The sequence below is a fragment of the Taudactylus pleione genome, unplaced genomic scaffold (genome assembly GCF_031769625.1).
Source record: "Taudactylus pleione unplaced genomic scaffold, aTauple2 ptg000201l, whole genome shotgun sequence".
Taxonomy (NCBI): domain Eukaryota; kingdom Metazoa; phylum Chordata; class Amphibia; order Anura; family Myobatrachidae; genus Taudactylus; species Taudactylus pleione.
Window position 1 is genome coordinate 59,131,427 of NW_028284603.1, and position 16,024 is coordinate 59,147,450.

The 16,024-nt window shown below is 46.8% G+C and overlaps 1 protein-coding gene across 1 annotated transcript in view; it reads right to left on the reverse strand.

The window, feature by feature from the left end:
• Positions 1-16,024, reverse strand: part of RMDN2 (regulator of microtubule dynamics 2) — a 165,320-nt gene that overhangs the window by 54,927 nt on the left and 94,369 nt on the right. Inside the window, exon 6 of the mRNA XM_088477642.1 lies at positions 6,598-6,673. Coding sequence (XP_088333768.1) covers positions 6,598-6,673 — 76 coding nt within the window. The remainder of the gene's footprint in view (positions 1-6,597; positions 6,674-16,024) is intronic.

Below are 16,024 nucleotides of genomic sequence, written 5' to 3' on the forward strand. Positions count from 1 at the left end.
TAGTGGGACTGGCACAATTACCCCTGCTTGCATCAAGGACTGCATGGCTTTCTGGATTTGTAAGGCCTTGTTCGGGTCTGAAAGAGGGCCTGTGTATAGAAAACTGGTGGGGAGACATCTGAGAAATGAGAGAGCGTACCCATTTGAGACCACTTCTCTTACCCAAGTATCTGTAGTGTTTTGACACCAGTACTGGGCGAACTGAAGAAGTCGACCTCCCACTCTAGGATATCCCAGGGGAAGGTCCGTCCCGTCAGGCTGAGGCTTTATCCTCAGGCTTTGAAGCAGGGCGTCTGGAGTTCCAGGTCCGCTTGGTCCTGGTTTTGGCGGCTCTAGTGGAAGCCGACTTCGTAGGAAAGGACTGACCTTTAGGCTTTCCTAGGCCTAGCAGAAGTAGTTACAATCTTGTCAAGGTCTGTGCCCAACAAGATCTCCCCAATGAAGGTTCTTGGAATTTACATCAGCCTTCCATGAGCGTAGTCACAGGGTACGGTGGGCAGACACAGCCACGGCCGAGACTCTGGTAGGCTAGGAGACTGGCATCTAATGTCGCTTTACCAAAATAGGAAGCTGCATCTTGAATGTGAGCAACAAAAGACATCTGATCCCTAGAAGCATCTGAGGGAAAAGAGTCCAAGTGCGTCAGCCCAGCTTTAGCCACCCATACAATAGCCATGTTGGATGGGCAACAGTCCCTGAAATGAGGCAAGCTTCTACTTTCCTATCCATAGGACCCTTCAAGCAAGTAACTGTAGGAACAGGCAACATAGCGCTTTTAATTAAACGCGTAACATGTGAATCCACCGCAGGGGGTGTTTCCCATTTTGCACAATGAGCCACAGGAATAGGGTAACATGAGGTCAGTATGAAACCTCTTACCAGGCGATTGCCAGGCTGCAGCCATGAGTTCAGCTTGATGATCTGTGAGAGAAAATTCTGCTGAAGCTACTTTTTGTCATTTAAACAGTGGGTGCTTGGATTTAGGGGCTGGCTCATCATCTTCTATTAATAAGATGGATCTGACAGCTCGCACCAAGGCAGGAATATTAATTTATGATTGACTCATCCTCCTCTGGAGAGGAGTCAGGGTTAGTGCGTGGACTGAGACAATAACACAGGACGTGTAAAGGATTTACTGAGTAGTGGTTTCCCACCTTGCAACATGGTATGAAAGGCATTAGATGTAGCCATCAGACTCTGGGCCTAATTCAGAACCGCTCGCGAGCGCATAATCGCGACCATCGCAAGGCCGCTCACAAAAGCTGTGGGTGGTCACCCACAGCTATGCGAGTGGCCTGGAGGCGGATTTTTTTATTTAATTTTTTTAAATCCGCCCTGATTCAGAGCGAGCGTTCGCAAATAGTGAGTGCCTCTGAATCAGGCCCTCTGTACTGAGCTAGAGAGTATGGAATAGGTATGCATACTGGAAGGTCCACTTCACTGGTGCGTCTACAAAGGTTGCCTCGGCATCTCATGTTTTGGACCCATAGACTAGCAGTTTGTAATTGTGTCGGGAGGCCATGAGGTCCACCTCTTGAGAGGCCCCATAAATGCACTAGGAGTTGAAACACCTCTTGGAGAGTGACCATTACCCGGGATGCACGTCACGGCGGCTGAGGAAGTCTGCTTCCCAATTGAGAACTCCCAGAATGAACACCGCAGAGATGGCCAGCGGGTGACCCTCTGCCCATGTCAGAATGAGTGACACTTCTGTCATTGCTGCCCGACTTCGAGTGCCTCCTTGATGGGCGATGTAAGCCACCTTTGTGGCATTGTTGGACTGAACCTGTACAGGTTTTCCGTGAAGTATGTGCTGGGCCAGGGTGAGGGCCCTGCAGATAGCTTGACGTTCCAATATGCTGATTGGCAGGGTTGATGCAAGCGATGTCCAACAGTCTTGAAAGGAGCGCGGACCGTTCACTGCGCCCCAACCCGGGAGACTAGCGTCCGTTGTTAGGATTACCCAGTCCGAACACCAAAAGGAACGACTCTTGGTTAGATGAGATTTCTGTAGCCACCAAGATAGAGACAGACGCACCTCTGTAGAGAGCACCATCGTCTGATGTCTACCCATGGTGGGGGTACAGGAGGTACTTGTATCGCCTGAACCTAATGTGACAACCCCAAAGGGGGCATTACGTCCACTTGGGACTACAAAGTGGACTTGTAGCCTTCTTGGAGGCCACTGTCTGGGTCGGCTGGTCCTGCCTGCTTGCTGCTGCTGAAGCCGGAACATTGCAACTTCATTCCGGCCACAAGCTGCTGTGTGATCGGCCGCCCGCAGGTGAGACCTCCACTTCAAGTGTATTCACGGCTGGAGCCCCCATCTGCCGCCGCCATTACCACAGCGGGTCCGCTGCCTACCATCACGGGCAATCTTTGGAGCTGTTTACACCTGTATACTGGACGCTGCTCCTTCCGTTTTCCACTCTCCCAGTACGGTACACTGACAGCGTGAGCCACTGGAGCACCCTTAGGCCACTGTGGGTTAATTACTATTATCCGACATTTAGGATGATCATCCATGGGGATAACAATTATCTACATATCCCAAATGTGAGTACATTTTCTAAACTACTTACTTCAAGTTTAAAGAGCACAGAAATTAATTACAAGACAATAACACGTGCACTTTGGGATATCCCAATGACTTCAGTGTCCATGGAACAATAAGAACAGGCTGGCTCTTTAGTTACATGTTTTCCATTGACCACAGGTTATTTGCCACTTTGTTACATTTAAATTCTCTTATAGAGCATCATATTGAGATGGTATTACTGTCAAAATAATTGTGGAAGATTAATTGTCTCTATGTGATTTTCTATTTTTATTATATGTACTCCCGGGAGCTATCTATACTGTAGTTGAATTTGGATTATATGTTTTTATATGTCCTCTTTATATGTCTTTTTTATTTATTTCCATTATTAAAATAAATATCTCTTTTGGTAGATTGAGTTCTTGTATTTTTGAGAGCCACTAAGCACTACACATTTTCCTCTATAAATATATATAGCCCTTATTAAATCCTCATCACTTAAGCCTGCAGCCCATAACTTGCCTGAGCAGTATGGGGGCAGATGACTGTTAATACTCCTACCTTTGCAGAACATAGCTGCAGAGTAAATGGCACACAATATGGCACTGGGTATAAAGCAACCACCGTGTATATAGGATACTAGTAGGAAACAATATACTGGTCCTGTCTTATGCCTGGGTAAGCTGCAGGAGCACACAGCCCAAATATGGCACAGTGCAACAAATGTATTTGACAAAACCTCACAAATACTTAGTTCTATAAATGTGAGGCACAGAAAAACCCCTGAATACACCTGTAAGTTGAGGTAAGAGAGAAGAAAAAAAAAAACAGATCCTGATTGATGAACCCTGAAGAAGAATGGCAGTATAACACACAGCAGATTTCACAAGTCACATGCAATGCAAAAGATATACAATATGTATTATATATATGCAATAAGCTCTTTAGTCAATTGCGAACAGCCTCAGGCCAAGTGGGATATTTGAGCTCTGTATTACCTGATCACCTAAGGAGAGGTATACAGAGAGACAGACCCAACCTCCTGAGAACACAGCCACCGAGAGTAACCGAGAGTGGTCTCTGGCCGACTCATACAGGGAGGCTGGATGGAGCAACCCAGACGCGGGAAACCTCGACTCTGGACCAGCGTCTGGGTTGGGGGAGGGTCCGCCGGGGGGAGCATACCTCCCCTCTGCTGTATAGATCCACCCGGTACACTGACATGGCCGCCACCATTTACTTTGCCCCCGGCTGTCAGGATCCCTCATGTCCTGGTGGTCTAGTGTGGGAGGTAGTTTACCTGGCTCCTCACTACAGCGTCCTCTGGCGGGTCTCCACCGCCGGAGGCACGGACTGCCACGTGGTTTCCCGCCGTCAGCGGTTGTGGGGAACCACCTTACCTGCATCCCCAATGTTCCCGTCTGCAGTCCTGGGCTCAGCTTCTGACACCCGCCGAAATCATCAGTTCCCTCACTGGTGTTGCGGCGCTGGCGGGGGAAGACGGAGCAGCAGCACGGGAGTCGATCCGGATGCCTAGTGCTGCTTACTCATAATGAAAAAAAAAACTTCTTTGGGACTGCGGCAGCAGTCCCACTGTTCAGTAAGGTGCACTCCTGCACACCAAACAAAAAACTAAATAACTGTAGCCAGGGGCGGGGTATATATGGAGGAGGACCTAGTGCATCCTGGGAGCTTGTTAACTGTTTGGTGCCTGGATCACTCCAACCACATACCCCAAGGTAATTTCTGTGGACCCTATGGACCCCAAAGAAGAAATGCTGCTTTTTTTCAGGGGTATATACTTTTGCAAGCCACTGTAATACCCCTTTCAGACTGACGACCTGGGAAATACACGTGAATTTCCTGGATCTCAGTCCCCGACCCGGATACAGAGCAGGGTCACAGACCTGGGACTCTGACCAGAGTCTGTCCCTTTCACACATAGTCTAGACCCGGGTCGGTGAGCGCGCACCGGCAAAAAGCGGGGTATTTAGGCTATGTGTGAAAGGGGTATCATTAACTTCTTTATAGAGCAAGAATTCAGGGGTCTCATACTCTTAATACAAGTTAGTTATTATAGTGCGTTACCTATAACTCCATTCCAGAGCTTTAAAATCACAATTAACAATAGTGTTACCCTGCAAATGGCCAAATACTTGTAAAAGGACAACATTAGTGTAAAATCTTGTTTAAACAAGACATTTAAACATAAAAACACACACTTTCACAATGAAATGGGAGACGCACATTCATTTCACACAGAAGCCCTTTCTCATACAATATACATGAAAGTGCTACAACCTATGTAAAATTATAATTTAGTATGAGGTAGGCTATGCAATTAACTGCTGCAAAAAACATTACAGTGACAAGTCATTTAAAACTTAGAAAGAATGTCGGCACACAGACATGATTTATCCGATTTGTGACGTTAATGGGCTGATTCTGATTTGAGAGTAAAGCAAAAAAGAACAAGTAACTTTTCACCTTGATAAAACCATGCGGCACTGCAGGTGGGGCAGATTTAAAAGGTGTAGAGAGACCTAAGGCTGGATTGTGACAATTCCCTGTTTTGCAGAGGATTGAGGGGGGGGTTGGAGCAAAATGCATTGGGCACACTAATCGCCGATTCCGACCAAAGGGTGATCGGAATCGGTAAATCAGGAAATCCAACATAACAGTCAGGGCTGTAGATTGCTAGTGTATGGTAACGATCAGCTGATTTGCTGATTGTTGCTAGTAAAATGATGGGCCTTTCAAGACTGGCATATCTGTCTTTACAGAAAATGATCTGCAAATCACTGAAAAATATACGCAATGTATGGGCGCAAATTGGTGGACTCGGGAATATTTAAATCGAAGAAAAAAAATCCCATGCATTGCAACATGGTTTGTTCCAGATACAAAGTTAGTTGCTCTTTTAGATTTGCTCCCAACTCAGACTCAGTCCTATGTGTGTTACTTAAATGTGGCTAAAGGCCCCTACACACTACACAATATTTTTAACGAATTGGCCGATTCCGACACATCGGAACTACAAATCTTTAAAAATGTGATGTGTGTATGCAGTACATCGTATAGTGCGCTCTACCGTGGGGTCACTGATCTTTTGTACAGTTAGTAAGATCAGTCGATGCAGTGGATGATCCCATGCAGCGCTATGCGGGGGGTTACATATCGGACAGTTGGGCACTGGACCGCCCGATATGCCAGGATCATGGGCGACATTGCTGGGTACAGAATCGTTTAGTGTGTACCCAGCTTAAGTGATTTTATCTACACTATAATAGCATGGATCTCTGATGTATTGGCAGATCCTTTATTTGATATAGATGGCAGCGGAGTGTGACGGAGGGTAGTCCACATGATAGATAACGTAAGTGCCAAGCAGAGACAGCTCAGGGCACTCTCTCCCAACATAGAGCACATTATATGTTTACTGGGTGCAAACAGGCACTTCCTAGTCCCACAGAACAACTTGATTTTGCTGGCTCAGAGGTGTCAGAGATCAGAAGTCAGTCATTACTTTCAATGGGACATCTTATCCTCTATCCTGGCAAGTTTTATATGAGAAAATGCACTTATATGTATGTAGATGACATTCTAATTAAAACGATTGTGGCATACTGTACTATATATTACATTAATGAGACCCCAACAAGATGTATTTTGGAATAAAGATGGAAGCATTTTAATTAAGAGATGGGTCCAAATAGATTGTAGACTGGACTTTGGCTTCTTGAGTAGTCCTATCATGGATGGCAGTCCTTCAAATGGTCTCAAAAATCTTGGGCAGACGCTAATAGAGAAATGGGGGATTGTACCTAAGTGTTTGGAAATTACTCTGTTTTTTGGTTAATACATATATAAAATTGATAATTTTCTGACTTTAGTATTGAACATATGTAAGAGATGAAGCTTCTCATTTTTTTACGGTTATAAAGCAGACCGCTATTCTAACAATTCCGTATAGGAGTGTCTTTCAGTATGACATAGGCCAACGTGGCGGTCGACAAGTTTAGTTTTATTTAGCCTTCTATAAATCTGATTAAACGTACCTTAAACAGATAGCCATTCTTGATTTTATTCTGTACACTGTCGAATTCAGACAAGTAGCCGCACATTATTGCATACCTGGAAATCAGAAATCAAAATGTCAACATTTTACAAACGTCTACCATGATTAGTCATGTTATAAAGAGATATTTTAGAACAATGAGGTCCAACTAAAAGCCTAAATCAGAGATGAACGCAATGCCCATGCTTATGCAGTTGAGCTATTATCGGTAATCTGCGCATACGCGTCAAGTTTCATTACCGTTGTCGCAAAGTTATTGACAGGCTGAGAACGTTGTGGGCGCCAACGTTGTGACTCAAATGCAGCTGTGTCACAAGCATTTTCGGGGGTGTGTGTCAGACTGACTACAATCCCGTAAGCATTACAAAATATATCGTTTGCAGCAGCCATTATGAGTAACCATAGGGTTACTTAGAGCTCTTTAACTGACTGATCTGCAACCAATTTTGTGTCTTTGTACACAGTCGCTTGAACAATACAAATCCCGGTGGTTGCGACATTTGTATATTTTCACACAGCCGCTGTGTACAAATTCATAGGAGCGGTGGCATTAGCGTACATCTGTGAATCAGGCCCTAAACACTCTGGGGCCTAATTCATGATATTAATTATAGGGATAATTAACATTTTGACTCTACCGAAGCAATTCATCATTGCTCCGGCGTGGTGACAGCTGATGCGATATCCCGTGAGCCGCTACACTGCTCCTTTTCGGAGCAGTGAATCTTTTGACGGGAATGTGCATGCGCACAAGAGCCCACATGTGCGGCAGAAGGAGCCGGACAGGGGCGGAGGGTTCCTAAAGGACTCATCGCAACCCTGACTGCTTTCCCATAGGGAAGGAGCAGGTTGTGATGCTGGAGCAGGAGCATCCCGCAGTCAAGCTCAGAAAATATAATATTTTCGGAGCTTGATGAATTCTCTCCCCATACAAGTGAATGGCCATTCTGCAAGAGGAAGGTAAGTAGGAGATATCTGTGATACTAGTGTATGGGGACAGCGGGCCATTCCGCAAGAGGAAGGTAAGTAATCTGTGATATCTCCTGCTTTACCTCCTTAATGAATGGCCCTATAACTCCTGTGAATTGCATGTGAAAATGCCTTTTCACCTGCTCTTGTGAAAATTAAGTGATGATAAATAGGCTCCTCTGTATGAAATGGAACACATTTGTGTTATGACAAGGTCCTTGCAGACCAAATACTATAAAAAAAAATATTTCATAAAACAGAGTCTATTAAGGCTATCAGGGAATGTGTCACCAGAAATTCATTTTTGTCAGCCTCCAAAGAAGAAAAAGAAACTCTATTTTGTGAGCACTCTTGTAAAAATGAAATAATTAAAACATAACTTTTAATAAATCTGGACTAATATATCTATGACAAAGGACAAAAGACAAGACAAATAACATGAATCCACCCACAATATGACCAATAGGGAGGTCTAAGGATGTACGACTCCTTTTAAATCTATATTAAATTAAATAGGTGGTAAATGGAAATCAATATCTCAAGAAAAACATAATCACATAATTCAAGGATTTATTTTATCATAAACAAACGGCGAACATCTAAAGCAGCATAATTATCACATAACAACTTAATAGCAATAATTGAAGTCACACCAGTCTCAATAACATGCTACCTAATTAGAACGAAGTAACAGGACGGTCAGGGTGAAGATTAATCCACCTATAATTCTACTTCCCCTCACTTAGCAAAAAGGCCATCAATGAGGGGTGAGAGATCATCCAGTGGCAGTTAAACCCCTAGAAACAACAGTGTAACCGCAACGTTACTCACTATTTCGCTTCTGCTGTTAAAGGTCTTACATCATGCATTGGACCCTTAATGAGACAGTTACTTTGAATGAGATTGTCATCAGTTAATAGAGTAGATAGGAAAGGAAGTGAGTAAACTATCATAGATAATGATGCTGTTAAACCTTAATCACAAATATTTTGACAGTAATACATAGTGAAGGTCTCGTCCTGTAATATTGTATGCGAAAGGTCTTTAGTTGGCATTACGGATAATATGTTAACAGATTAAGGCCCTGATTCAGAGCCGGACGCTCTGACCAGAGCGCTCGCCCTGAATCAGGGCCCACCTCCATAATTATGGAGCGTCCTCCTGGACGCTCGTATAGCTGTGGGTCAACACCCACAGCCTATACGAGCGTGCAGGTTGATGGTCGCGATGGTCTTGACCATCGCGACCATCGCCACTGCGAGCCGGAGCCTGCGGTTGAGTTTCTCAACCGCAAGGCCCGGAGTGATTTTGGCTCTATCAGAGCCAAAATCACTCCCACTGACATCACTAGTGATGTCAGTGGGCCGGCTTCTGACGGTAGGCGTTCCCTTGGGAACGCCCCCGTCTGGGAGGCACGCCCACCAAAGGGGGCGTGCTGTCAATCAACATCGACAGCACGTCCCCTTTGATCAGACACAACGAGTGAAGGAAAGTCCTTCGCTCGTCGCGTCTCGCGCATGCGCACGACGGAGCTCCCTCCGTCGTGCGCATGCGCAGTGCACACCATCGACCCACTTGCGAGCGGACAGCCGCTCGCGAGTGGGTCTGAATCAGGCCCTAAATCCTTTGTTAATAAGGCCCTTCACAAGCAAATAGTACTGGAAGCATGGAAAAATATGCCTTATTATTCATAGTAAACCCGGACTGTGAGTTCATAAATGAAGATACCCGGTGCTAAAAAATTACTGACACACTGATAAACATATTTGTTTGCTTATGATGGACTTGGACTAATAAAAATTGATAGGAAATCATATACAGGTTTAATATACATACACACAGTTTTTTGAAGAGATATCATTAACTACCTTTTGATAGTGAAATCAAATATAAAGTAGTGTTGGAGCAACGTCTGACCTTCAAGAAGTCAACTAAAACATAAAACTGGTAGAACATGGGAAACAAAAAATGACAAGATACAGCCTTAAATAAGGCAATTCCTTGGTAACTAGGTGCCCTGTCACATGGTAACCAAGTAAATAGTAATTCCAACGTACTAACCAGGTCCTGCAATAATTACAGCAGTATACCTAACAATGATATCCTAGATAAAAAGTATCTCACTTTCAATGTATGTATGCGCAGAGTGTAACAAACATATTAACTATAAATAGTTATATAATCATATCAAGGGCAATGTTCTGATCCAACCCCCTGCCTAAATGATATCACACTCTGCATGTGTAGCAGTCAAAAACTGTGTATAAGCACAATACCTTTAGGTATATATTGTGGTCCAAGTCGTTAAATGTAAACCCTCCAACTATGGCAGCCGATCACATCCCCCATACCTGAACGGGGCGGTCGCCGCACAGCGACTCACCATGTCTATGCACATGGGACATGCAGTCGACGGGAAGGGGCAGCAAACAACAATAAACCAACGTGTATACTGACTGGTAGATGGGGTGTCCTGCGTGGCGCCAACGCAGTCACCCTCCTGCCGATGCGCGTTTCGCCGGAATGGCTTGTTCACGGAGGAAGCAGCTACTTTTTGCAGACCAAATACTATAAAAAAAATATTTAATAAAACAGAGTCTATTAAGGCTATCGGGGAATGTGTCACCAGAAAATCATTTTTGTCAGCCTCCAATTGGATAGTCCAGCTTAAAATAAACGTATAACTATATTGACTGACTTCAGTTAGGCTGCTTCCGTTCAAGCCCCCAACAAGGCACAGAAACCAAGGTCACAACAAGGGTTCTTTCTCACTCTAAACACACTATGTGAAAGCTATTGAAATGACAACACTTCTATTCAGTTACAAAGCTTTCAAAAATGTAATGGGGGATTTGAAAAAAAAAAAAACATCTTTATTGGAAGCTTAAGATCAAAAGTACATAAGCAATGCACATAGGAAAAATTCTAAGAGTACAATCATCGTACCACCCTATCAGACATATACATCAAGACAGAACTTCAGATAAAATAATAATGAGATCACAATGGCATTAACCAAGTACAATTGGCACAATAAAAAATAAATAAAAAGGTAAAAGGCAACTGTGCAAAATAAACAAATAAAATCTGAAAAGGTTCCGGCAAACACAGAAAAAGAAAGTCAGGCAGGCGTGTGCTGGGAACCCCAAGAGAATAAGAGGGTTAACCGTTATTAGGAGGAGGATATCGGATCATCCAGGATAAGCAGCTGAGTTTCAAACCACATTATGGAATGGAAACACAAATTTTGGCCTTGACATGAGGAGACAGTGGACGCCTTGTGTAAATAGACGCTTCCTGCCGGCTTCTGTGATCTGCTGCTACGTCCGGGAAAGCAGCATCGAATCACTCTAAGTAACCATGGGTCATCTGAATAACCTTCAGGTTACTCAGGATGCCAGTGTTTTCACGCAGCTGAAGCTGCATACAAAGGACGCAGCCACTAGCTTCAGCATGCCCAGAAAATGGGGCAAACGCACCACCATTTTCTGGGACGCTGCCTGACGCCACCCCTGCTATGCTCCCAAACGACTGCAGCCAGTCAGTCAGGCTGCGAGCATCAGCCGTTTAGCCTCCATTAGAGTTGTATGCAAACTATCGGATTTACGTATAATTCTGACTCAGGCCCTATATATCTATAAAGCTTTCCCATGTGTCAAACAATTGCTGTACACATTTTTCCTTTTGGAGAGAAGCTTCCACCCATTCCATAAGGGGGATTTTTACAAATGACCCTTAAACAATAAATATATAAAACACTAAGATATGAAGGAGCATATTTATCATTTTTCGCAGTGAAAAGAGATGCTGCGTCGAGGCAATTTCAAAAAGATGCTGTCCTGGTACAGAGTTTACAGTACAGTGATAGCGATAGAGGCTTACCCACTATGCATGTGCATAGACACCTTAGTCGCTGGAGGAAGCAGAGGAGCGCCTAACTTACTGGGGAGGCACCAGGAGATTCCTCTCTGGCTGGACTTTCCCATTAGGAAGAACCCTCTAACACCAACTAAGCTTTTCGAAGCTATTTAAATAGCCCCATTTCGTCATGCCAATAGTGTACTATGACGATAGCGGTAATTAGGTGTTTATGGCAATATTAAATAGCACCCTATTTTTATTGCTATAATGCTGGAGATATTATAGAAACAATAAATAGCAGTGTTACATAACTTTGCCCTAATCCTGCAAATACATCAGTTTTTGAAGAATTTATAACATAATACGATTTATAAAATAGTCCCTGTAGTCTATTTATTACAAGCTTTGCACATGGAAGTGTGGTTCTGTATTGGTGATCTACAGTACATATTCCTATTAGCACCTTCTTAGTTACATCAGACTTAACGATTTCCTACAAGAAGAGGCAAGTTAGGCTAAGTATCAATTTTCAAAAATATGAGATATGGTAAGAACTTACCCTTGTTATCTCTATTTCTACGAAGTCCATAGGGTTCCACAGGATACCTTGGGGGTATAGGTGTGACGTCAGTCGCAGGGCACCAAAGAGTTAAGCTTTCAGCCTCCCAGGATACACTAGGTCCCCCTCCTATACCCCGCCCCCGGGCCAAGGCACCTCAGTTAGTTACCAAGCCATAGGCCGGAGGAGGAGAAGGAAGAGAGAGAACAAAGATCTGGACACATACAAGAATCACATTCTCACCAGAGGGAGACGGAAAACCGGTGACCAGAGCAAAGCCCATCTGCAGCACAGGTGCGACAGGGCGGGAGTCCTGTGGAACCCTATGGACTTCGTAGAAATAGAGATAACAAGGGTAAGTTCTTACCATATCTCAGATTTTCTACTTCAGGGTCCATAGGGTATCCACAGGATACCTTGGGGATGTCCCAAAGCAGTATCCTTTAAGGGTGGGGACGCTCCTGTGCAGAAAGGAGAATCCGCCGCCCGAAGGAAGCATCCTGAGAGGCGAAGGTGTCAAACCTGTAATACCTCACGAAGGTATGGACAGAAGACCACGTAGCAGCCTTGCAGATCTGAACTGCCGAGGCACCACGTCGAGCTGCCCACGAAGGACCCACAGACCTAGTGGAATGAGCCTTCAGAGAAGGAGGGACCGGTAGGCCTTCATGAAGATAAGCTTCAGAAATAGCCATACGGATCCAGGCTGCCAAAGTTTGCTTTGAAGCAGGCCAACCCTTTTTACGGAAGCCATATAGGACAAACAAAGCGTCCGACTTCCTAAACGAAGAAGTGCGGTCAACATAAGTCCTTAAGGCCCGCACAACATCCAAAGAGGCCTCACCCACGGAAAGACCCGGTGAGCTAAAGGCCGGAACAACTATTTCCTCGTTAACATGAAACTGGGAAACAACTTTGGGAAGAAACTCGGGCCGAGTGCGGAGCACTGCCCTGTTCCCATGAAAAACCAAGAAAGGGGGTCTACAAGAAAGAGCCCCTAACTCAGAAACACGTCAGGCCGAAGCAATGGCCAGAAGGAAAACAGTCTTAGCTGTTAGCCATTTAATATCCACTGAGCCCAGTGGTTCAAACGGCGGTCCTTGGAGAGCCCTCAGGACCACAGCCAAATCCCAAGGCGCCACAGGTGGAACAAAGGGCGGCTGAATACGGAGAACACCTTGCATAAAGGTGCGCACATCCGGGATTGTAGCAATCCTACGGTGAAACCAGACAGATAGGGCCGAAACCTGTACCTTCAAAGAAGCAAGGCGAAGCCCATGATCTAGTCCCGCTTGCAGGAAGGCGAGAATCCGAGACAGACGAAACTCCCGCGGTGCATAACCTCTCGGTCGACACCACTGGAAGAACGTATGCCACACGCGATGGTATATCCTCGCGGAAGACTGTTTCCGAGCTCGCAACATGGTACGCACCACAGAGCTGGAAAACCCCCGGGACCTCAGCATGGCCGTCTCAACAGCCACGCCGTCAAAGACAGCAGAGTCAGGTCCGGGTGAAGACAAGGACCCTGAGACAGAAGGTCCGGTCGTAGCGGCAACCGCAGAGGACTGTCCACGGACAGACCCTGAAGGTCTGAGAACCAGTGCCGTCTGGGCCACGCGGGAGCTATCAACAGGAGCGTCCCTCCTTCCTGTTTGAATTTCCGGATTACCCGTGGAAGAAGGGAGACCGGAGGGAACAGGTATGCGAACCTGAACGTCCACCGGACGGACAGAGCATCCACCAGAGACGCCCCTTCGTCTCTTGTGCGAGACCCGTACACCGGCAACTTGTTGTTGTGCCGGGACGCCATGAGGTCGATTTCTGGAAGACCCCACCTGTCCACCAGTAGTTGAAAAACGTCCGGGTGCAGGGACCATTCCCCTGGATGAACGTCCTGGCGACTTAGAAAGTCCGCCTCCCAATTTAGCACTCCCGGGATGAAGACCGCTGATATGGCTGGAAGATTGCGCTCCGCCCAAACCAGGATCCGAGAGACCTCTACGAGAGCCGCCCGACTGCGAGTTCCTCCTTGCCTGTTTATGTAGGCCACGGTGGTAGCATTGTCCGACTGGACCTGCACCGGGTGACCCTGGAGAAACCGCTGTGCCTGCAGGAGAGCATTGAAGACCGCACGGAGTTCCAAGATATTTATTGGAAGCTCCGCTTCTGTCGGCGTCCACCTGCCCTGGAACAAGTGTGGGCCCGAAACTGCTCCCCAGCCCCGAAGACTGGCGTCCGTTGTCAACAGGACCCAATTTGGAACCCAGAACGGACGTCCCTTGTTGAGGTGGGTCGTCTTTAACCACCACGCAAGGGACAGGCGAACCTCCGGGGTGAGCACAATCGTCTGGAACTTCAGAGACTGAGGCAGCCCGTTCCACTTGGACAGGATCAGGTGCTGCAGAGGTCTGGAGTGAAACTGGGCGTATTCCATCATGTCGAACACCGACACCATGGAGCCCAGTAACCTCATCGCCGAGTGTAAGGACACCCGGCGGCTGTGCAGACAACTGCGCACCCTTGACTGTAAAGCAGAGATCTTGTCCTCCGTCACGAAGATCCTTTGCTGTCCCGAGTCCAATAAGGCTCCAAGATGCAGAATCCTCCGAGACGGGATTAGAGTGGACTTCTGCCAGTTGATTAGCCAGCCGTGCCGTTGCAGCAGTGCAATGGTCAGGTCCAAGTGGTGTAACAGGAGCTCTGGAGATCCTGCCACCAATAACAGGTCGTCCAAGTACGGCAACATGCGGACTCCTTGCAGCCGCAGAGAAGCCGCCATGACCGCCATCACCTTGGTGAAAACACGTGGTGCTGTCGCCAGGCCAAAAGGTAACGCCCGAAACTGGAAGTGGTCGCTGCGGATTGCAAACCGAAGGAACTCTTGATGGCGCAAAAGAATAGGGACATGCAGGTAAGCGTCCTGTATGTCCAATGACACCATGTAGTCCCCAGGTTCCAGCGCCAGAATGATGGACCGTAGGGTCTCCATCCGAAACTTCGGGACCTGCAAAGACTTGTTGAGTGCTTTGAGGTTGAGAATCGGACGATATGACCCATTGGGTTTCTGTACCAAAAATAGATTTGAATAGAAACCCTGGCCCCTCTGGGAGAATGGAACAGGCACTATAACTCCAGCCTGGAGCATAGTGTGCAATACCTTCCGCAGCTCCGTAGCCTTGTTCCGGTCTGATGGTAGACCCGTGGTGAAGAATCGAGCCGGGGGTCTGTGCCGGAAGGAGAGGGCGTACCCGTGGGAGACCACCTCCAGAACCCAAGTGTCTGTCGTAGTGAACGACCAACACCGGGAGAACTGCAGCAGGCGGCCTCCCACCCTGGGATCCCCCAAGGGGAGACCCGGACCGTCAGGCCGCAGGCTTGTCATCTGGCTTGGAGGCCGGACGTCTGGTACTCCATGCCTGTTTCCGGGGCTTGACCGATTTCTTAGGGCCAGCCTGTCAAGGAAACGACTGTGGTTTGGGCCTGCCCTGGGCCCTAGATGACCGAAAGGACGATGGTCCAGAACCAGAAGGAGCAACGGCCGACGGGAGACAAGCAGATTTGGCTGCCGCCAGCGTGGCCACAATCTTATCCAGATCCGGACCGAAGAGAACTTCTCCGGTAAACGGTAACGCTTCCAGACCTTTCTTGGAATCTGCGTCCGCCTTCCAGGATCGCAGCCACAAGGTGCGACGAGCAGCTACCGCTGCTGAAGAAATTCTAGACACCAGAGTACTAATGTCTAGAGCCGCCTCGTTGATGTAGGTGGCCGAATCACGGAGATTGCCAATCAACTCCGCCTGTTCGGCCGGACAGTCGGATTCAAAAGAAGCCTCTAATGAATCCGCCCAGCGCTCCATCGCTCTGGCAACCCAGCAAATGGCCATAGCCGGCCGTGCTGCCCCCCCTGCAAGGGAATAAGCAGACTTCAGACAGATTTCTACCTTGCGGTCCGTAGCATCCTTAAGGGAGGACATGAATGGCATCGGCAATGTGGCACTACGGACAAGACGGGTCA